This window comes from Mauremys mutica, chromosome 5, assembly GCF_020497125.1.
Source record: "Mauremys mutica isolate MM-2020 ecotype Southern chromosome 5, ASM2049712v1, whole genome shotgun sequence".
Classification (NCBI taxonomy): Eukaryota; Metazoa; Chordata; order Testudines; family Geoemydidae; genus Mauremys; species Mauremys mutica.
Window position 1 is genome coordinate 125,501,885 of NC_059076.1, and position 23,289 is coordinate 125,525,173.

General features: G+C 42.3%; 1 protein-coding gene across 2 annotated transcripts in view; it reads left to right on the top strand.

Moving 5' to 3' along the window:
• Window positions 1–1,217: 1,217 nt before the first annotated feature.
• LETM1 (leucine zipper and EF-hand containing transmembrane protein 1) overlaps window positions 1,218–23,289 on the top strand; it is a 62,426-nt gene continuing 40,354 nt past the window's right edge. For both annotated transcript variants that reach the window (XM_045019545.1, XM_045019547.1), the window contains exons 1-3: window positions 1,218–1,409; window positions 6,666–6,723; window positions 12,062–12,515. In XM_045019545.1, coding sequence (XP_044875480.1) covers window positions 1,331–1,409; window positions 6,666–6,723; window positions 12,062–12,515 — 591 coding nt within the window. In that variant the 5' untranslated portion in view covers window positions 1,218–1,330. The remainder of the gene's footprint in view (window positions 1,410–6,665; window positions 6,724–12,061; window positions 12,516–23,289) is intronic.

Below are 23,289 nucleotides of genomic sequence, written 5' to 3' on the forward strand. Positions count from 1 at the left end.
GTGGCCCACCAGGGGCTTTCCCTGAACAAGCGGCGGTCCTAGTTTGAGAACCACTGATATAGAGGGCAGTTTATGAATTTACCCTGTAGAAGCTTTATACAGAGTAAAACAGATTTATTTGGGGTTTGGATCCTATTGGTGTCTGGGTGCTGGAGACAGGTAATTTGCAGAGCAGTTTTTAGTTAAAGTCTGCAGCTTTGGGAGTGTGGTTCAGACCTGGATCTGTGTTGCAGCAGGCTAGTGTGTCTGGCTCAACAAAGCAGGGTTCTGGAGTCCCAAGCTGGCAGGGAAAACGGGCTCAGAGGTAATTTTACCACATCAGGTGAGAGTCCCAAGTGGATCTCTGTGACCAAACCCATCACAAGCCCCTAAAAGGGGCTCGACTCAGTACACAGAAAATGACAATCCCCTCAACCAAAGAGAGGGGCCACAACAAACAAACAAACAAAACCCCCACAACAACCACCCAGGATCAGTTAAACAAGGGTGTATGTGTGGGGGGGAAGGGATGACAATAATAGTAAAAGAATGGGAGTGTGGTTCAGGGTCAAAATTCACATGTCCATAAGGTTCTATGGTTGCTGAGCACTAGTGCATTGACCTGCCACATGCAACAGTGCAGATTTTATACTCCAATTTTTCCTCAATGGCAGGAAAAAATTGGAAATATTACAACTACCACCTCATGCTGCAAAACGTCTGTTAGTCTATAAGGTGCCACAGGATTCTTTACTGCTTTTACAGAACCAGACTAACACGGCTACCCCTCTGATACTTAACTACCACCTTGAATTCTATGCCAGGTTTCTTTCCAGACTGAGGGATCTAAGTAGCTTAATTTATCCCCCTTTTGCCAAAGAACACATTTCCTTCTAACGCCACACAACGACACTAATCATATGAAGTCACTAGAAATGGATTAGATTACAAACAGGTAGCAGCCCATTCCCATGGCAGGCATCCGTATCCATTGACTCTAAGGTTACTGTTGTTCTGCTATCACCTGCCTGAATCTCTTCCCAACCTGCATCCTTGCTGCTTTCCCTCTCCCCACCACAGACGCACAACTAAAACTACAGCTCCCAGCTTGCAGCGCTCGCCATTCATTTCCGAGCTGCCCTTGAGTTCCCGGCTTGCAATGCGACTCTGGGATCCCTAGTCCAATGGGAGCAGCAGGGGGCGGGTCTATGCAAATATTGCCGGCAGTCGGTCACCCCGCAGGCGGCGCTTCTGTTTCCGTGTTGAGGCGCAGCAGGATTCAGGGACATGGCCAGGCCGGGAACCCGCCGTTACCCGTAGCGTCACCTCAGCCGCCGGCGAGAGAGAGAAGATGGCGTCCATGTTGCTGAGGAGCTGCAGCCGGCGGGTCTGCTGCCTGCCCAGGCCGCTGCGCGGGGAGCCCAAGTGGGGTAAGGCTCGAGCCGGGGCTGGGCAGGCGCAGCAGCGCTGGGCGCCGGCTCTGTGGGACCCGAGTCCCCGGCCTAGGCCCTGGCGGCCTCCCTACAGTGCGCCCGCACTTCCAGCGCAGGCGGACGGAGCGAGGGGGGGGGCGATGGGCCTGGCGGGGCCCTGCGGCGGGGGGAGCCGGCTCCAGGCCTGACGGTTCAGGGGACAGTGACCGGGGGAGCGGGCGCGGTGCGAGGCCGCCTCCCTTCCCGGCTTCCAAATATCACCGGGTGTCAGAGCAACCTTGAGCTCACGTGGGCGAGGCGTGTTGGGTGCCCGCGCTTGGTGATCTCATCCTGCCTCCTTCACCTCTCGCGCCGGAGAGCCCTTGTCAGTGGCCCGGAGAGGCGTCCTCCCTCCACGCGTCTCCCGTGCCCGTGGCTCCTTTATTTCTCCTAGCTGAAGCCTTGGGCTGTCATGTAGAAATCATTTGTTGGCGGTGCTCCTGGGCTGACAAGTCATCGGTGCTTTGCTTTATCGCTAGCTCTTGTGGCTGGGACTTCCCAGAAGTTTTTCCTTTGTATAAACTACTTAGTTCCTGTTCTACCTTGTCATCAGCTTTATTTGGTCTTTGAGTTAAGGTGTCATTGGCTTTAGTTTTCCAGGTGTTCTTTTTTCAAATAAAGTGGGTTATCTGTCTAAGCTACACATCCCAAAAGTTAAATAAAAACCTAATTGACTTCTTGCAAGTGGCAAATCAGTCTTAAAATTGAGTGCAATGAAATCTGATGTGCTTAATTTGTTCTAAGAATTTGGCAACAGACTGAGGTTTCCCAAATGAGGAATCCACATTTCTGTAAAATAGTTAATAACTTGTGGCAGGTTAGTTTAGGGGTGAGCAAACTTTTTGGCCTGAGGGCTACATATGGATATAAAAATTGTATGGCAGGCTATGAATGCTCACAAAATTGGTGGTTGGGTGCAGGAGGGGGTGAGGGCTCTGTCTGGGGGTGCGGGCTCTGGGGTGGGGCCAGAAATGAGAAGTTCAGAGTGTAGGAGGGGGCTCCAGGCTGGGGTTTTGGGGGGTGGTGCAGGCTCCAGCTGGGGGTATGGACTCTGGGGATGAGCACTTTGGGGTGCAGAAGGGTGGTCCGGGCTGGGTGGGGGCTCTGGGCTGAGGCAGGGAGTTGGGGTGGGGGGCTCAGGGGTGCAGGCTCCAGGCGACACTTACCTCAAGCGGTTGCTAGAAGCAGCAGCATATCCCTCCTATGCGGAGGCTTGGCCCCAGGCACCACCCCCGCAGCTCCCAGAAACAATGGCATGCCTACCCTATGCACCGGCCTCTGCAGCTCCCACTGGCCGTGGGTCCCGGCCAATGGGAGCTGCGAGGAATGGCACTTGGGGTGGGGGTAGCGTGCAGAGTGGAGCCTCCTGGTTGCCCTTACATGTAGGAGCTGGAGGTGGGACATGCCACTGCTTCCCGGAGCAATGTGGCAAGCCCCTGACCCCACTCCCCGGCTGCAGCGCCGGAGCGGGGCAAGCCTCTGATCCTGCTCCCCGGTGGGAGCTCGAGGGCCGGACTAAAAGGCTTGATGGGTCGGATGTGGCCCGTAGTTTGCCCACCTGTGGGTTAGTTGCTTTTAACTTCAAAAAAAAAAAAATTTGGTTTTAGTATTTGTGAAAGGGGCTAGCTTGATTGCTGTGGAAGCTTCAGTATTCTAGCCACAGGACATATAACAGCAGTTCAAACTTTCTTGCAATGCTTTACCAATTACCTTCAACCTTGAGCTGGAGGAATCAGTCACTGTGAATGAAGGTTAAATGGCTTTGCCAGTTCAATTCATGACCATTGCTGAAGTTGCCAGTAAAGTTGCCACTTGTGATGGATGCTTTCTGTAATGTGGCATACTGGCCAACAACAGCCATCTGATATATTGATCTCTTATAGTTACTGGTCTTTGCTCAAATATTGAAGTAAAGGATGTGATATAAAAACTAAGATAGATTTAGGCTGAATTTGAACTTGTTGACGTGAACAAAAGGTTGAATTTTATTACCATTACTTTGTGCCATCCAGTCCTTCTGCCAACAGCATTCTAAATCTTCAGAATATAGGGAATATGTTTAATCTGTACCCTAAATTACAAAAGAGTAAATGGGCATACTGCTAGCATTTACAGCAGAGCAATATTTTCTCACAGTGGTAACTGGTTAGAATATTTCATGGTGGATGAGTTTTGATGTAAAATTGCTTTAATAACACAGTTTGGCATAATTAAAAACTCTTCAAGTATTCTGTAGGTGCCATGTACACTCATAGATTAAGGCCAAGAAGGGGCCATTGTGATCATCTAGTCTGACCTCTTATAGAATAACACAGTCCATAGAAGTTCCTCAAAATAAATCCTAGAGCAGATTTTTTGATAGGAGGCAACACCACTGGAGTTGATCAGTGTTTGGGGAAAGGAGGCTGTGCAGGGACCCAGGATGCCCCACAAAAAGCAATTGGCAAGTGTAGATGGTTTTTGCACAAAAAAGGGACTTTCCCTCTTTAAATGGCAAGTGTAGACATTGCCTAAGCCGGGGTGGGCAAACTTTTTAGCCCAAGGGCCACATTGGGGTTGCAAAACAGTATAGAGGGCCAGGTAGGGAAGACTGTGCCCCCTCCCAAACAGCCTGCCCCCCCTCCCAAACAGCCTGCCCCCCACCCCTTATCCACCCCCTCCCACTTCCTGCCCCCTGACTGCCCCCCTAAGAACCTCCAAACCCATCCAACCCCTCTGCTCCTTGTCCCCAACCGACCCCCCTCCATCCACCCCCCCCACCCCCTGACCACCCCCTTCCAGGACCCCCTGCCCCTGACCGCCCCCTTCCAGGACCCTACCCCTTATCCATCTTCCCCCCCCCCCAGCCCCTTTCCCAATGTGGCCCCGCAAACATGGGCGGAGGACTCAACAGGAGCAGGGGCAGCCGCACAGCCAGAGAGAAGCGGCGGTTTCCCCTTCAAAGGGCCGCTTCTCTCTGGCCGGCTGCGTGGCCTCCCAGTGCTCCCCCTGAGTCCTCCGCCTGCGCTCCCACCATCTGCACCGCCCGCCTGCATATGATTTCAGTGCAGCCAGTGTTGAGTTGCCCGAGTGCCCGGCCCTGGGTCCCCCTGTTGTTGGGGGGCCTTTGCCAGGGCACCCTGTGTTCACTTGTAAATCTGCCCCTGCACCGCGCTGCCAGCACAGCAAGCTGAGGCTGCGGGGGAGGAAGGACAGCTGGGGAGGGGCCGGGGCCAGCTGGGAGCTCAGGGGCTGGGCAGGATGGCCCCGCAGGCCAGATGTGGCTCACGGTCTGTAATTTGCCCACCTCTGCCCTATCCACACCCCCGCCCTCTGACCACCACCCCGAACTCCTCTGCCCTCTATCCAACCCCCCCTGTCCCCTGCCCCCTTACCACACTGCCTGGAGCACCGCTGGCTGGCGGCGCTACAGCCACGCAGCCGCCGCCACCGTGCAGCACAGAGACTGGGTCAGGCCGGGCTCCGCAGCTCGCTGCCCCAGGAGCTCGCTGCCCCAGGAGCTCGCAGCCCCGCTGCCCAGAGCATTGCGCCAGCGGCGGAGCGAGCGAGCTGAGGCTGCGGGGGATGGGGGATAGCAAGGGAGGGGCCAAGGGTGAGCCTCCTGGGTCAGGAGCTCGGGGGCCGGGCAGGACAGTCCCGTGGGCCGGATGTGGCCCGCGGGCCGTAGTTTGCCCACCCCTGGGAGCCTTATTAAAGTCAAGATATTACCACATCTACCCTCCTCCCCCATCCACAAGGCTTGTTACCCTGTCAAAGAAAGCTATTAGGTTGGTTTGACATGATTTGTTCTTGACCAATCCATGCTGTTACTTATCACATTATCTTCTAGGTGTTTGCAAATTGATTGCTTAATTATTTGTTCCATTATGTCTCTGGGTACTGATGTTAAGCTGACTAGTTTATAATTCCCCGGTTTGCCCTTATTTTCCTTTTTATATATTGGCACTATATTTGCCCTTTTGCAGTCCTCTGGAATCTCTCCTTTCTTCCATGACTTTTCTAAGATAATTGCTAATGGCTCAGTTATCTTCTCAGTCAGCTTCTTGAGTATTCTAGGATGTATTTCATCAGACCCTGGTGACTTGAAGACCTCTAACTTGTCTAAGTAATTTTTAACTACTACTTTCCCTATTTTAGCCTCTCTCTTTTTTTTTTTTTTTAAAATTTGGTTATATATTCATTTTTTACAGCTGCCTTCACTTCCTTTTTAAACCAGCACACCCGTCTTCCTCGATTTGTGGGGTTATGGCTTCTTGGGTATCTAGTAAGCTGTTATTAAATGATTCTCAATTATCAGTCTCAGTTTTCTGTCCCAAGTTCTTCCTCCCTGCTGATTTGTCTTATTGTTTCATGTGCTCTTTCAGCTGGAACATACCTCTGTTGTTAACTCATTGTTTCATGACAGAAATCCATTTATAACAGTTTTGTTTTATCTTCGATCCAATTTAATCTTAGTTCATCTTGTTCGTTCAGCAAGTAAGCAGTTTAAGTACTTCTTAGAATCTTAAGTATTCTTCCAGTAAAGATCAAGCCTTTAAGCACCACAGGCTTACACTTTTGGAGTTACTTTTTTCATGAGACATTTTTCACTTGAATTTTAAAAACAAAGACATAGTATGTAAGTTTTTCTGTATCTGAAGCCTTTTTTAGGGTGTGAGGATTACTTTTAAAATTTAATCATTCTTGTTACTGGTTTTACAGTAGGGGAAATTTGTTTGTCTACAGCTCTTATCCAAGTGGATGCTTTTCTTGCTTCCTAAACAGGTAATCCTGGTTAAGGTTTCCTAAGGGGGCAGTGCCAAGTACTTTAAGATGCAGATGTTCTCTTTGCAAATATCCTGATTAAAAATCATCCATATAAGTATAATGCCCTGGCAACAAAGAGCATGAACCTTCTTTTTTCCTTCTGTTGGCCTAGAGCTGGCTAGTTCTCATGCATTGCACATTGCTACAGGGCTAAAGTTGCACATCAGAAGGGACTCTTCAGATCTAGACATACTTCTAAAAGTTAAAATGAAGAAAAATTAATAGTTTTGTAAAACCTTTAAACAACCTACATTTTTGGCCTAAAGTGCTGTACCTGACAAGGTTCATTTCTAAAGTAACAATTGGCCTTTTAAAATAATTTAGTTAATTATTAATGTTATGGGTGAATTGTCTTCCTAAATTTCAATCTGTTTGCGAATTATTTGTATTTTTTTTTTTCTTTTTCAGGTAACTTGGGAGACCGTACTTGTCTCAGTTGTGTGTCTCTGAGGTTGATAAGCCATACGTAAGTAAGCGTAAACATGACACAATTATTTTTCTAGTCTTTTAAAACTCTGCCAAACTATCCTAAAAGCTTTAGTACATCATAACGGAACATAGTTACCAGTCTTCTGGACAAGACACACGATTACTAGCCACAACCCATATTACAGAGCCACAAAGCGAGGCCCAAGAATAGTACCTTAGTCATATGCCTATTATGTCCCTTTTGGGAGTAGGAATATGTGACATGTTTTGTTTTTCTCCCAATCTATCCTCCTAGTCTTGTGCCAATGCAGTAAACAAACACTATTTTTGTGAAAGCAGTAAAAAGTGAATTCATTTCTGATGATCAAATGCAAGTGATGCCACTGGAAGAGGAAACTCTCTCCTTCATAACACTGCTGGTCCAAACTCTACTATCGCATACACATATGTAAATGTTGGTCTCAATCCGTTTTGAGCAGTAGTTGATAGGGCCCTACCAAATTCACAGCCCTGAAAAATGCATCACGGACCATGAAATCTGGTCTTTTGTGTGCTTTTACCCTATACTATACAGATTTAATGGGGGAGACCAGCATTTCTCAAATTGGTGGTCCTGACCCAAAAGGGAGTTGCGGGGGGTGTCACAAGGTTATTTTAGGGGGGTTGTGATATTGCCACCCTTACTTCTGCGCTGTCTTCAGAGCTGGGTGGCCGGACAGTGGCAGGTGCTGACTGATGGCCTAGCTCTGCAGGCAGCAGCACAGAAGAAAGGGTGGCAATACCATACCATGCCATCCTTACTTCTGCGCTGCTTCTGGTGACAGTTCTGCCTTCAGAGCTGGGTTCCTGGTCAGCAGCTGCCACTCTCCAACTGCCCAGCTCTGAAGGCAGCGCTGCCACCAGCAGCAGCAGCACAGAAGTAAGGGTAGCTGTACTGCGACCCTCTTCTCCTCCCTCCCCCCACCACAACTTCTTTTTGGGTCAGAATCCCTACACCTACAACACTGTGAAATTTCAGATTTAAATAGCTGAAATCATGATTTTTAAAATTCTGTGACCATGAAATTGACCAAAATGGACTGTGAATTTGGTAGGGCCCTATTGATAGGGGGCAAGCACAGTTCACTTTAGCCCCACATTCAATAGGCCAAGGCTGTATGTACCCTGTGTTATGGTCCTGGCTGAATCCTTCAAGTGGATAGTTATTGCAGTCAACCTTTGGGTCCTGTGCACTTCCCAAGCCTGCTGGGTCTGGGCAGAGTCCAGCCCCCCAGAGCAGAACCATAGGATCAGCTAAAGTTTAGTCAGGGGTATTTATAGTAAAAGTCATGGACAGGTCACTGGCCATGAATTTTTGTTTAGCGTCCATGACCTGTCCATCACTTTTATTAAAAGTACTCTTGACTAAATCTTAACCTTAATCATGAGTGGCGTTGGCACAAAGTCTTCCTCTGTGCTGAAATCAGATGGTAAATACCAGACTGAAAGGGGTTATCTTGTAAATGGTGGCCCTTAAGGAAGTATTCAACTGCATTCCACCAATTCACAATATCAGTCTTTTGGATGGTGCCAGTGGTTGATCACACAGTAAGAAAGTGGTACTCTGTCAAGGATTACATCAACAAACCTAGACAGGACGCTGACATTAGGGTGGCAGCTTGATTGGTTGATCAACATTTCCAGAAATCTCACCCTTTGAAGGGTTTTGTGGAGTGTCTGTTGGGGGGGTCTTAGAAGAGTCACTGGTGTGAACTCTGACCATCTGCATGATCAGTTGGACATGGTCAGGTGAAATTTTCTGCAGTGTAGTTGCTCCACATCTCTGGCACAATATGGATGCATCCTATATATTATAGAAGCTAGAGTTCTGAATTAACCTATACCATCACTGAATCTGTGGGGTTCATAGTTCCTGCTGGTCAGTGGGAGGTCGTCATAAGAAACTTGCTAGCAGTGAGGCTGTGAAACCATGTCCTGAAAGAGAAAAAGGAGTTTATTTACAAACAGTAGTTCTTGGATTTTTTTTAATTATTATTATTTTTTAATTGTATTGTCTCTGCAGTGCCACTCTGATCCTTTCTTCTCCCACCTAAATAGGGTTTCCACAGAGAGAGGCGAGTCGGGTATTATATGTTTGGCTTTTTGGATGTAGGGCTTGAGGGAAACGCATGCACCTCCTAACTTCCAAGTGTTGGGACTACATTTGTAGAACATTTAATTTCCCATTGTATGGGAGTCTTTTCCATACCTCTATTTTCTTTGTCCTTTTCTGGACCACTTGTATTTCTGTTATACTTTTTTGAGATATGGTACCCAAAATTTAACATTGTAACCCTCACCTTAAATACTATCTAGATAATGGTGTTTAAATTTGCTCATTTTTTTGACCACTCCTGGGCACTGATAAGATATCTCCATTGACTGTCCAAAATAATACTGATGTCTGAGTGCTTTAATTTAGAATCTGTCAAATGTGGATTAATAGAGCAAATGTTCCTTTAAATGTGTATTATCTTGCACTTTTCTACATCAAATTTCATCTTCCATCATGTTGCCCAGTTTTTTTAGGTCCTTTCTCAACTTGATTAAATTTAGTCATCAGCATATTTTACTTGCTTGGCTTTTCTCTTCCTATACTAGACCATAAATAAATACATTAACATCAGACATAGTACAGATCCTTTGGACAACTCACTATAAGCCAGCTTCCACGTAGAAAATAGACCACTTTGTTTTACTCTTTTTTCCTGTATCAACAAATGTATAATCTGTGTTAGAACGACTCCTGGGGGAATTCTGAGCATAATATTTGAAACTCGTATGCAGAATTTTAAATAATTTTGGTAATATATTTCAAAATACCTGTCAACAAGTATGTCTGTAACAATACAGACACAAAAAAAATTCCCGCAGGAGTAGAGAGTTAAAGAAACCCCTACGACAACCCAGTTCCTGTTTCTCTGTTATGCTTTTGTTGGGTTCCTCAGTCTGGGTGTGTCACACATGCCAGCTGGGCACACTTTGGAGGAAGATTCTGCCCCTCTGGTCTCAGACACCTGGGGGGTAGGAGGTACAGGTATCTGGGCTGGGGGTGGGGAAGTGTCCTGCAGCTGGGCTCTGGTGGGGTGAGGGTGCCAGCAGCAGCCCCTAGTGGCGGCCAGCATCTCCACAGCACCAGTTCTGCAGCGAAAAATGAATTTTTGCACAGAACATTAATTCTGCATTGTGCAGCGGCACAGAATTCCCCCAGGAGTGTAGAATATCTCATTTTGTTACTGTTTAGTTTCTATCCCTCATTAGACCCAAATTTATCTTTTCTGTACAGGGACCTAGGGTTCCCATTTAACTAATTTCATAAAAATGCTACTTCGCAATTGATACCAGGTAGTTATTTTTGTTGAATAAATTAATCCTGTGTAATTTTTAACTTTACAAAAAATAAAATTATGGATCTTAAATAACCTTTGACATCTTGTGATTAAGTACATATCTCTTATTTCCTCTGTAGAAAAGCTGTGCTGAAGAGAGAACTTTCAGTTATAAAGAACAGTACCAAAAGGTTACCATTAAACTCTTCTTCCCACCTCCCACTTCAAAACAAATCTTCAAATGTAGCCTGTGCATTAGATTTCAGTTACTTTTAATTATATGGAAAGTTTGAAGGGTTTGTTATTTTGTTACTTTTGTCCTTAATGATCTCAGTATGGTTTGACACAAGTCTTAAAGGACCCATTTTAAAAACTAACTGATGAAATAATAGATTTAATTGTAAATTTTCAGAAAACTTGTTCTGTATTCAGAGTAAGTGATGTTATCTTTGGGAGGATATTATTCTTCATGAGTAACGAAGTGGCTGAATCCCTGTTTTAAGTGCAAAACTCAGCTCAGCCTTAACTGTAGAAAACTACCAATGACACTTCCATAATATCATATTAATTAAATCATAGTGTAGGACAGTGGTTATACTAAGCAATTTTGAAAACATTTTGATATGTTAATAATGGGCAGGGGTAGGCTTGAATAAGTTTCTTGGGGAGTACCATATCCTAGGCACCATCACAGCATAGATTTGTTATGACCTGCTATCTTGAGCTATGATGGTTATCAACCAGGGCTGCCCAGAGGATTCAGGGGGCCTGGGGCAAAGCGGGGGAGCTGCTGCGCTTGTACTCACCTGACAGCGGTCTGGGTCTTCAGCAGCGGGGGGCCCTTCAGACACTCTATGTCTTCGGCAGCACTGAAGGCCCTCCCCACCCTGCCCGCCACCGAAATGCTGCCGAAGACCCGGACCACTGTTGGGCCAGGGCTTGCAGGGCCTGGGGCAAATTGCCCCACTTGGCGCCCCCCCTTCCCCAGGGCGGCCCTGTTTTCAACTGCCTTTTGGGGATCCATCATCAACTATAGTTCATAACATATCAAGTTAAACTACAGTTCTACACTTAACAAAAACAAAAACACTGCAGGGATCCCAGTTCATGTCTCATTGATTAATATCAAATTTGCTTGCTTTATAAGTAGAAAGAAAAGTTCTTTCTAAATGCCAGCCCTGAAAATTTAAGCTGGGAAAAATCAAAGCTATTTCAGTCCTATAATTTAGCAGGGGTGACTTCATGCTTGAATTTCAGTTAATATAGAATTAACTGCAGTTAATTTAAATGTTACATTTAATACTTCAGTGTTCTAGATGGTAAGAAAAATGCTAACGTACAAACCTGATTGCATTTAGGGAGTGGTTCTAATTTTGTACATGTAATGAGCACTTTTGGAACAATGCCTTTATGTTCATTTTCAGAATACATTTAATTCACCTTTAGAAAGGGATCAAAAGGGGTTAATGAAATAGGAGTCTGTTGTCCTATACAGACCATTGATAAAATTGAGCTTTCAGTTTCAGCAGACCAAGTATCTGCTGGAGAAAGAAGGTTAGAGGTAAAGAGATGATAAAGGGGTAAACTTTTTAAGTAGGTTTGTCTGATACTGATTTCCTTTCTCCCCCTTAATCCTAGCAGCTTGTACTTTGTGTTCTATCCACATAGTATAGGCGATATGAAATGCTTTAGATAAGTTACTTCTCACTGATTTCTAGTTTTACTTCTGCACTTAGCTTTCTAAATCGAAAGCACTTCTGGTCAGTATTTTTCTCACTTTTTGAAATTTTGAAACAACAGTTTTTTTCCTCCCTTGAAAGTAGTTTACAGGAAAAGACCTTGTTCCTAAGTTATGACGTTGTGTATATAATCACTGTTTTCAAGTGATAGTGACACATACACCTTTTGATCTTCATAATTGTGATTTTAAACATATAGTAGAACTCTCTCCTTTAGCACATATTGTTGGATCTCTTAAATGCCTTTTTCTTTCTTTCTTTTTTAAAGGAATGTACCCTTCAAATATTGCACTAGTGTCCACCCTGTTTACATTTACTCCAAGAAAGAGCAATACAGTTGTTGGACTAAAGGACCTGAACAAATGTACTTCAGAGTTGTGAGCTCTCCTGGCTCATGGACTCAGCTTGCAAGTTTGGGCATTTTGGGGCCCCAATACCTTCCAGTACGATGGTGGCATTCTTCACATCCACGTAATGATGACTCCGTGGTGGAAAAGTCACTGAAGTCTTTAAAGGATAAAAGCAAGAAGATGGAAGAAGGAGGCCCTGTATATAGTCCAACAGTAGAGGTTGTTAAAAAATCTCTTGGACAGAAGATTGTGGATGAAGTGAAGCACTATTATCATGGCTTTCGATTGCTATGGATTGACACAAAAATTGCTGCAAGAATGCTCTGGCGAATACTTCATGGCAACGTTTTGTCTCGCCGGGAACGGAGACAGGTAATGAGTACATGTAGTCTGTTCTATTTACTATTGAGTGATTAGACTCCTTGCCTGGGTTAAATTGAGTGGGTTCTTTGTCTTTTTTTTGTTTTCTTTCTTTGTATTTAGAATCAATAAGGTTATCTCTAGCATCCCTAGTTAAGGGAACTTTACCCAGTATGGTGTCAAGTATCAGAGGGGTAGCCGTGTTAGTCTGGTTCTGTAGAAGCAGCAAAGAATCCTGTGGCACCTTATAGACTAACAGACGTTTTGCAGCATGAGCTTTCATGGGTGAATACCCACTTGCATCCGAAGAAGTGGGTATTCACCCACGAAAGCTCATGCTGCAAAACGTCTGTTAGTCTATAAGGTGCCACAGGGTTCTTTGCTGCTTACCCAGTATCTGATGCAGCCAATTGAAAAAAAGACTGAGCGTTATTCATATCACATAAACAGTATCTATACTTATGTGTCTATTACTTTATATTAGTGAGTCTCCCAAACATAGGTCTGGCCTTCACTATGGAGCTAACTCGGCACAGCTGCAGTTGATGCAGTGGCATTGATTTAGTGGGTCTAGTGAAGACACACCCAACTGATGGGAAAACTCTCTCCCATCGATTTCTGTACTCCGCCTCTCATTGAGGCGGAGTAGCAGTGTGGGTGGGAGAGTGTCTCCCGTCGACATAGCATAGTGTGGACCCCATGGTAAGTAGATCTAAGTTGCGTCTAATTGTTATGCTATTCACGTAACTCAGATTGCGTAGTTTAAATCAACTAGCAGCTGTAGTGTAGACAAGCTCTTAGTTTTGATCATAGTTGTGTGACTTAAGATCAGAGACCGTTATCCCAAAGCTATAGACGCTTCAGAATTATGACTGTTAACTAGGCAAAATAATTGTATTTGTGCTTTCTTATTGTTCCATTAAATAATTGGACAGTCACCCACATTTAATGCATTGTTTCAAGATTAAAATTAAATTATAATTTTACATTTTTTTCCACAGCAGCATGTCTGCGGTTTATCAATTTGCCACAACACGAACACTATCAACATTTAGTGATTTATTTTTCTATTGAATATCCCTTTTTGCAAAACCTATTTATTGAAGATTATAACTAAATAATGACATGATCTCCTGTACAAAGGAACAATGTAGGGGAAAAGTACTGTATTGTATATAAAAAATGAACATGCATACAGATGCTGCAGCTGTTCTATTCAATAGGTGTTTTTTTTAATACCAATTTTTTTTAATGCACTATGCAACATGCAGTAAACATTTCTTCTGACAAATGGGACATCTTTTACTAGTCAACTGTCAAAATATAATTTTTCAGGTTTTTATGTACAAAAAATAATTATGCAATACTGTGGACCAATTGCTTACCAGAAATCATCATGTTTGAAAACCAAGTTATTTGAACTATTATAGTAGATGCTCTGAGTGTAGAATGGAAAAATGAATATTTTATTTGTGTACAAACAAAATAGACTAATTTGAAAACACTTGAAACCACTTTTGTGAGCTATGATTCAAACCAGAATAAATCTTAACACAATTTAGAGGTTGATGTTAAGAATGTTTCCCATTGTGCTTGGATTTGAAGGTATGTTCTCAGCTCTGAATTTAAACCAGGCTTGTAGCTCTGATTTATATTCTTTAAAACTATTTTTAGTACAAGGACTGAAAATGGACAGGTTCTTCTAAAAGGAGATGATTTAACTAAATTGTAGTTGTTATATTGTGTGACGCAGAACATACAGTAGTACCTTCTCAGACATACAGAATGTAGAAAATTTTGTGTCAAATAATGCATTGAATGTCCTTAGATCTTGTTTTGGTTTTCTTCAAAGTAAAAAAGTGCATTAAGTTTAAAAAACAATTAAAAAAAAAAATCAAAGCTGTCTCTTTATGACAATAGAGCGCCTACAAGAGGGCAGTGTTTATACTGTACTGGACACAGGGGAGGCAGGTAGACTGAGAGCGTATTTGATACATTGTCCTTTTAAATATTTTGTCAGATCAATGAAGCAGCTAAGTAGTCTTGACATCGTGTGTTTCAACTCACTTAAGAAATATCTGAAATTTATTTTTTTGGCACTTGTAGGTAAGTCACGTATTGCAGTACTGGATATGTGTTAGAAATCCAAGAGGAATTATTTCTTTTCAGTTTTTGGCTTCACATGTACAAATCTATGAAGGTTTATAGGTGTTAAATTGGAATATCTTTATGTGAGATGTTTCAAGAACTTGTGAAAGTTGCTCAAAGGAAAACTAATCCTATTTGTAAGGATCATGTGTTCGGTGAGAGGCAATAGTGGTTTTGTGAATTACTGGTTGACAGTGAGGTATTTCTTTAGTTTTAAAAAGTTTCCCATAAAACCCTGAACCAAAGATTTATATATTACATTGACCAAGGGTCTTCAGCTTGTACTAAAAGAATATTTAAAAAGTCTTAAAGGGGTGAGTTCAGCAGCTTAAAGTTTTGCCTGCTGTTGGCACAAAAACAGGTAAGATTACTACAACCAGAAAAGATTAGAGAAGAAGAATATTTCAGTTCATTTAATTACAGTATAATAATACCTAGCTCTTATACAGTGCTTTTCATCCATAGATCTGAAAGCATTTTCCAAAGGAATTCAGTATAATTATCCCCACTTTACAGATGGGGAAACTCAAAAAGGGACGTGACTTGCCCAAGGTCACCCAGAAACCTGGGTCAGAAACAGAGATAGAAACCTGGGTCAGAAACAGAGATGGAACCCAAGTCTCCTGAGTCCCAGTCTACTGCCCTATCCACTAGGCCACATTGTGAATGATCTGTCATTATCTCCATTGCATAGTCTAGTTAGTCAGTTTTGTCTGTTTGTATGTGAATCTTTCCTACAACAAGAGTGAAAAGCATTTTTTAAAATAGGAAAGTGTAAATAACAAAAATTGGTAGGCAGAAAGGGACTGCAGCTCTGAGTACCTCTGATATCTACTACTTTAACTCATTTTTTGAAATCGACTAGATTGAGGAGATGATGCCTCCTGAAGTTTTGTAATTTAAACTGTTACCTAGTTTGCATGATTTACCACATTGGTGAATTGCATACACATTTTTCTTAGAGGATTAAGGGCACAGCTCTGAAGCTGCTCAGTGCTTCTCAAGGTTAGGCCCTTTAAATGCCTACTAGAGTGAAATTCACTTTAGTGCAGAGTGCCTGCAGAAATGGGGGTGGGTCCATGCTCCAATTATGCAGCACCTTTTAAGGGGCCTTCTGCAAGGTTGTAAGTTTCATCCAGTAATGAATTACACAACTTGCTTTGAAGTAGAACTTTATTTTAAACTTTAATTGTAATTTTCTATTAGTATTTCAGAAATGTTTAAATGATGGGATGGATGGTCTACAGAGGCAAGCATTAATCACTTGTGATGCTAAATCTTCAAAGAAAATAAATCATACATTTTAATTGAAAGCGCGTTTTGAAAACTTCCAAGCCATCATTTTAATTTGAACACTGCTTTTATTTTCATATCAATAAATTGGATTTCAGTTTATGTTGGTGCTTCTGAATCTTTAGAGAGATGTTTTCCCCAAAAACAAATAGGAGAATATATGAGGAGGGCTTGCATAGAGGTAAAAATAGAGAATTATCTTGGTAGCTGCAGTTATGTGTGAGGAAGAGATGCCAGAAAGAACAACATTGCAGAACAAAGGTATTAAAAATATACAAATTGCTGAATTTGGTACCATAATTATATGAAATTATGGACCTACACATTGTACGTTGACTGTCTAGGTTATAGAATCCGTCTCTTCAGACCTCAGGCTGACCCCAAGACATCTGTTATAACACTTTGTTGCCCAGTAATGGTCCAAGCAGGTGTCAAGCAAAAATAATCGCACATTCTGGTTGGTGGGTTATAATGTTTTATATGTAGATAGCATGTAATTAGTCATTATGTACCATCTTCCTTGTGATTTTCCCCCCCCCCACCCCCACTCCGCCCTCCGGTGGAACTAATTTTTTTTTAAAGAGAAATTTATTTTATATCACTTGGCTGCCACAGAGGTAGGCTGAGGTGTCCTTTTTTCTTTTTAGTAGGTGGCAAACAATTGCAATCTGCTTTCGTTGTCTTTTTCCTCTTTCCCTTTCCCCTTGCAAGTGTGCACATGCCATTACTTCCTACAGGCTCTCATTTTCTTATCTCACCAGGAGTAGCAGAGGTAAAGCACCTCTAGAAAAGTTGTTCACACAAGTTTTTTGTATTTAGTGCTATACAAAGAAAAAGCAGATTAAAATTTTGGTACTGATTTTGATTAATGTGATACATTGATGTTTTAACTAAGATTGCAAAATAGAGGTATTACATTTATTAAAAACCATGACACTCTAGCACTTAGTCCAAAAAGTGAAACAACTCTAGAAATAGGTCTTCCTAACTTTATACTGGTTCTCACATTGGTGGCATATGGCTAACGTATAAAAATAATGAACAGAGGAGGAGTGTGAGGCGCGATTATTGCTAATTGAAAACTCCTGAAGGAGAACTTGGAATGCTCTGCTATCAGGATAGCAGTATATTTTAGTCTTTAAAAAAAAAAAAAAAATCAAATGAAATAAAACTGTCTTGATAGTGGCTTTAAATTCCTGGAAAAAGGAAACCTTTCAGTAAGAAAATTAAAAACCTTTTTAAAAATTCAATATATTAAGACTGTTGGGGAAGAGAGTAGGGCTTTAATTACTTTCACACGCAAAGGTTGAGAAGCTGTAAAAACAAAATTAACTGTTTGGAAACTGGCATAATTAAAAGACCCCAATTGAGTGATACAGACATATAAAGTTACTGATTAACTTGTACTAATTTTCCCTTTATCAGCCTGCATTGACAGAGTTAGTGAGTGGAACACTTCTTATAGCAGTTTAGTTGACAGCAAATAGTTGAGGGGGTTTTGGGCAAAGGAGGGAGGCGGAGGGGGGCTTGAGAAAATAGTAATAAGGAATCTTGGGGGAAAAAATTAGTTTATTCTTAAAGCAAGAATAAAACACAGCTGGCTATATTCAGAATCTTCATTGTCTAAACTGCACACACTATCATGACCACCTTGCACATTTGGTAATCTTGTGCAAAATATGAAAATATCCTCATTTTCACATGTAGTTGCCGTAATTACATGCTTTTTTGTAGCTAGTTTAAAAAAAATCAGTAGAGCCCTGCAAACCTGCAGATATCCACTTACTATCTGCGGACCATGTTTGGATCATAGATCGGATGCGGATACACATTTTGTATCCACTCAGAGCTCTAAAAATCAGGCTCTTGATGAGTATACTAAAATGTTTTAAATCCATGGTATAATCCATCTTTGCTAGATTAACAAAAATAAATTCTATATTGTGATAGTTTGCATATATGCATAATATTAGTGTGCACACTCTGTTTTTATCTGTATATCTAAAACTTCACAAAGTTGGGTATTATTACCTCTGTTTCACAGATACTGAGTGACAAAAGTTGTAACTTCAGTTAACATGGCATAACTAGAACCCAGCGGTCTTAAATTCTGTATCCTATTCACAGGACCACACTGCTTCTAACATGTTAAGATGTGCAAACCAGGACAGAAAGCTGGAAGCACTGCTGTTGAAACACTGGTCTTGTCTTTAGGTAGCTTGTACAGGATCTGACTGAGGATATGTTGTTCCTAAGTGCTGTTGTCTAGCAGTGATTGAACTGTGCTGCTTGCCATGGGTTGGTGATCTGCTGCATTGCCAGGTTTTTTCCTTGTCTGAGCTTTCATCTAAAGCAGGGGTCGGCAACCTTTCAGAAGTGGTGTGCCAAGTCTTCATTTATTCACTGAAATTTAAGGTTTTGCGTGCCAGTAATACATTTTAACATTTTTAGAAGGTTTCTTTCTATAAGTCTATAATATATAACTAAACTATTGTATGTAAAATAACTAAGTTTTTTTTTTTAAATGTTTAAGAAGCTTCATTTAAAATTAAATTAAAATGCAGAGCCCCCCGACTGGTGGCCAGGACCTGGGCAGTGTGAGTGCCATTAGGCGGCACGCGTGCCATAGGTTACCTACCCCTGATCTAAAGTGTGCTTCTCTAACATAAAAGGCCTTGTTTCACACAGGTTTTTTTGTAGTGCTGTAAGTTACTTTTTCACACTGGCACAGTATGTTTGTAGTTTACTCCTGGGGGAACTACACCAAAAAAAAATTCTGTGCACAGTATTTTAAAATTCTGCATATTTTCTGTCAAAATAAGGCATTATAATCAAGCTGGTTTAAATAAATTACCAAAATAATTAAAACTACAATACAATGGATGGAGAATGGGAGTGGGGAGCATTGGAGGAAATCACCAATCCCCCTCTAATAGTAATGTAGCTAGTATTGACCCTTTACTTCTAGTTATTAGTCAACAAGTATATGCAGCCATATGGTCAGTGTTACATCATAGGCAATTGAAGAGCAAGTGAGGGCTGGGGACTCACTTGTAATTTATACTGGATACTGGCCATCTCCAAAAAGGTCAGTAGCAAACAGTTCATGGAGCACATTTTGATAGGAAATTTTTTTCATTCCAAAAATTTAGACCAGTTCTAATCACTAAAGTACCATAAGCATTTATAAGGTTATACTGTCCTTTACAAGAAGACTCCTTTACACCACTCTGACAATGTAAAGGAGCCTTAAAATGTTTACACCTGTTTTATACTTGTTGGGGAATTCACGAAGAACAGTGGAACAATTCACCAAGCAGGCAGGCTGCTACATTCTGCTCTGCCTGAGGGAACAGAGCCTGTCCCACACCTACCTCTTCGGAAACACCCCAAAGCCCTTCCCCTCCACACTGAGCGTGCCGCAATAGCAAGCGAGAGGGACAGTCTCAGAGTGTGTGTCTCTCTCTCTCTCTCTCACACGCATGACTCCCCAGCCCCCCCCTCCTCTCCCCAGTGCTGATTTACATTTCTACCAGCTGCTCTGGGTGCCCAAACTGACCAGGGAGGGGGGCACATGACCATTCTTGTGGCTTCCCTTTGCTTCCCCTTCAGAAGTCCTTTTTCTGCAGGGAATCAAAGAAATCTGCGGGGGCCACGAATTCTGTGCATGTGCAGTGACGCAGAATTCCCCCAGGAGTAGTAGTTGGATAGCAACACTGGTGTAAAAACCTTCAGTGTAGAAAAGGCTTGATTTACAAAAAGGCACTTATTGCAGTTTTAAAATACAACTTTGTTTTTTATTATATGGAGCTAGAGACAACGAAGGAATGTCAACTAGAAATAGGCTTTGTGGTACATTAGATGGTTAGATTACTGCATTTCAGCAAAATAGTTAACTTCTGGATGACCAGTTATCATAAGATTAGAACCAAAGGACAATCAACTCTTTTCACATCCTTTCTTTAAAACTTATTCAACCCTTTTAATGCATTTATCTTAATCTTGTGTGATTCTGAATAATATAAAATTTCAGGTTGGTCAAACAGGTTTCAAAATCCTCGCTGCTAGATCATACACTCACTGTTGGATTTATTTTTTTTAATTTATTTTTTTAAAGTAAACATTTTTTGAAACTTTAAACCTTAAATCTCTTGACAGTCTCTGGTGAAATCTTATCTTCACACCAACTGACAAATGAGTTATATTTCTGCCTCCCCTTTCCTTCCTCTCTGGAAGCAATTATGAACAGATATCCAAGTAACCTGACCACATTAAGAGCATGGCTCGGGAAATCAAACTATTGCTCTTGTAAAACCAAAAAAATCACTGTCAAAATCCTGTTTTTATAGAGGCTAGTGAATTTAATCATGTGTGGAGATCAGTTAGGCCAAACCACAGTATAACTGGCACAAGTTCTGCTGTGTGGGAGAAGCAGAGAAGCTGCACAGCGATTGTGGTGCTGGGTGTCATGAAACCAAGCTCTCTGGTGCTGTTCTTTGCAGAGAGTATAGATTGGGGGCAGAGCCATTGAGTCTCCAGCCATGTATTAATTAGTGGCATGAATCTGCCGGCCAGAAACCTTGTTGGGTTGGAGGGAGAGTAAATGGTGGTGGCTATAGCTGTGTGTAGGTTACAGGAGGGGCTACAGAGTGGCTGTAAGGGGTTCTTGTGTTCTGATGCCACATACACTTCTACCTCGATATAATGCTGTCCTTGGGAGCCAAAAAATCTTACCGCGTTATATCAAACTTGATTTGATCCGCCCGAGCACGCAGCCCCGCTTCCCCGAAGCACTGCTTTACCGCGTTATATCGGGTGGTGTTATATCGGGGTAGAGGTGTAGTTAGGTTGTAATTCTCCATCATTATACTTGGACTTAGGATAGGAGATTTGGATTTCACCTTAAACAAACATAGATGCCTCCGACGAAGAGGGTATTTACCCACGAAAGCTCATGTTCCAATACATCTGTTAGTCTATAAGGTGCCACAGGACTCTTTGCTGCTTTTACAGATCCAGACTAACACGGCTACCCCTCTGATACTATATTTGTATATGTACATAGAGATTTTAATGATTTATAAGCATAAAATTTGAGTTTTTTGCATTCTTTTTAAGAGAATGAAGGAAATAATTCCATATGTACCTTATCTGAATTTCAGTTCTCTCTAGTGTTTTCATTTACTTACTCAGAACTTTTAAATCTCTTCAGTGTTCATTCATTCCAAAAATGGAAAGTTAATAAGTCTCTTTTGAGCCTGCAAACAGTGGATCAAAACTTTCAAATTTGGATGTTTAAAATTTTCTGGCTCCTGAATAAAAATGGCCTAACTTTTAAGTGTTGCTGAGCATGTGCTGCTTCCAAAAGGATCTTACAGTTGAAATTTCAGTCAGGTCTAGGAGAACTTTTGCAAGTATAGTATAATGGTATACTATACCAGCAAAGCACTCCTAGTGTGGATGCAGATTATACCAGCAAAACTGCACTGTAGCTCTATAGCTTGTTCCAAGACACCTTACTCCTCCATCCCCAGCGAAACGGCTGGTATAGGTTTTCCCAGTGTCTGCATTGGGGACTTTTGCTAGCACAGCTGTTTTGGTCAGAGATCATACCTTGTCACACTGACTAGCATAGTTGTAGTTATCAGTGAAGTCCGTGGTGTAGAGCTGGCCTTCAATCTTTAATTGTAGATTTAGAAACTGACCTACATTGCCAAGTACCTGGATTGCTTGCATCAGTGGTAGTCAGTTATTTATCATCAAGGTATATATTTCTTGTTCAAGGTATAGTTAAGTTCCAGAGTCCAGAGAAACATTTTTCACACTGCAGTAAAAATAATAAGTAAATACAAAGATTTTGCAGATCCTGGTGGTCCAGATTTGGCCTGCGGTCCGCTTACTGACTACCCTTGGCTTACATGATAAAACAGGTACAAGCCTATCAACATAAGGGCCAAAGCAAAAGCTTTCACTCCCTAATGTAATTTAAATTAACAAGTATGCAACTAGTGCTCAAAGGACTTGTGTGTGTGTGTGTGTGTGTACTATGTAATGCTCTGAAAGTAATAAGTTGGGGGGACATACTCTTTTCAGGTAGTTCAAGATTCGGGCATGAAGGCATCTGCCTGATCTGGAGGATTACACGTCATTTCCTTCCACTCCAGAAAAGCTGTGATTTGTTTAGAACAGTTGTGCACATTACAATTAAATTAAATATATATCAAAATTATTACGAGTTGAGGAAAAACAACTTCATTTGCTCTTGGTTACTCAGTCTCCAGTACATCATACGTCTAAGCAGAGGAGCGGGAGCAGAAATCAAAATGAATAAAAAGGGAAGTTTAAGCTGCTTTGAGGACCAACAATCACCATCTCCTGTGTTTAGGTGCTTTCTAGGGTTAAGTGAGAGATTTAACAATCCTATTGAGACACAGTGAGGCTAATTATGTGCTTTGGAAATACTTTCACCCATTTTCAGTCTTGTAGAAACACTGGCACTGAACTCAAGTGTGTGGTAACTTACGGAAAAAAAGAAACCTTTTATTGTGATTGCATTTATATAGATATTTAAGTCAAGCATGTTAGTCTAAATGTCTTAACCATTCAGCAGCTGACAGAAGGGCATTGAGCATGTCCATTGAGCAAGGAGTGTCACTTATTTGCAACACATCTAATGCCACTGTGTTGAAGCATTGGAGCTTTGCCCACAGGTGCCATACTGTTGGATCTATCAAAAGATAGGCATTGGCTATGCTGGGAGCTTGTTCTTGGACCTAGTATGCAATCTGGAGGTGACACTGAGGTCGTTTTAAAGGAATTGTTCAAACAGGGTGCCTTGAAATAAGACAATATACTGGTGCAATAGACCGATCTTTAAACTGGAGTAGTTGTAGCTTGTCTTGCACCTTAAGGCTTGTTGCCTGATGTCAGAAAGGGCAATGTTGGACAGGACTGGCAGCTAGGTCAAGTTGGTTGGTCTCATGGTACCAGTTATTTCACATAGTTAGAACCCTGCGCAGATAAAATATTTGTATCCATTCCACGATCCGCAAAATGGTCTGCAAATATCTGCATCTGCTGATATAAAGTGGATATTGGTGGATTTGCAGGGCTCAACACTAGCTCAACAGGTCACCGTGCATCACACACAACTATCTTCCCACACCCCGCCCACGCTCTACAGAGACCTCCTGCCCTGCCATATCTCCATCCTCGCTCCGGGGAAGGAGGCTACGATCCTGGGCCCTTGTGTGCAGCGCCGCCCTCCAGGTGGGGAACTCACACACCTGCGCAGCCGCCACAGCTCTAATACAGACAGACAGTGGCGACAACTATGCTCCTCTCA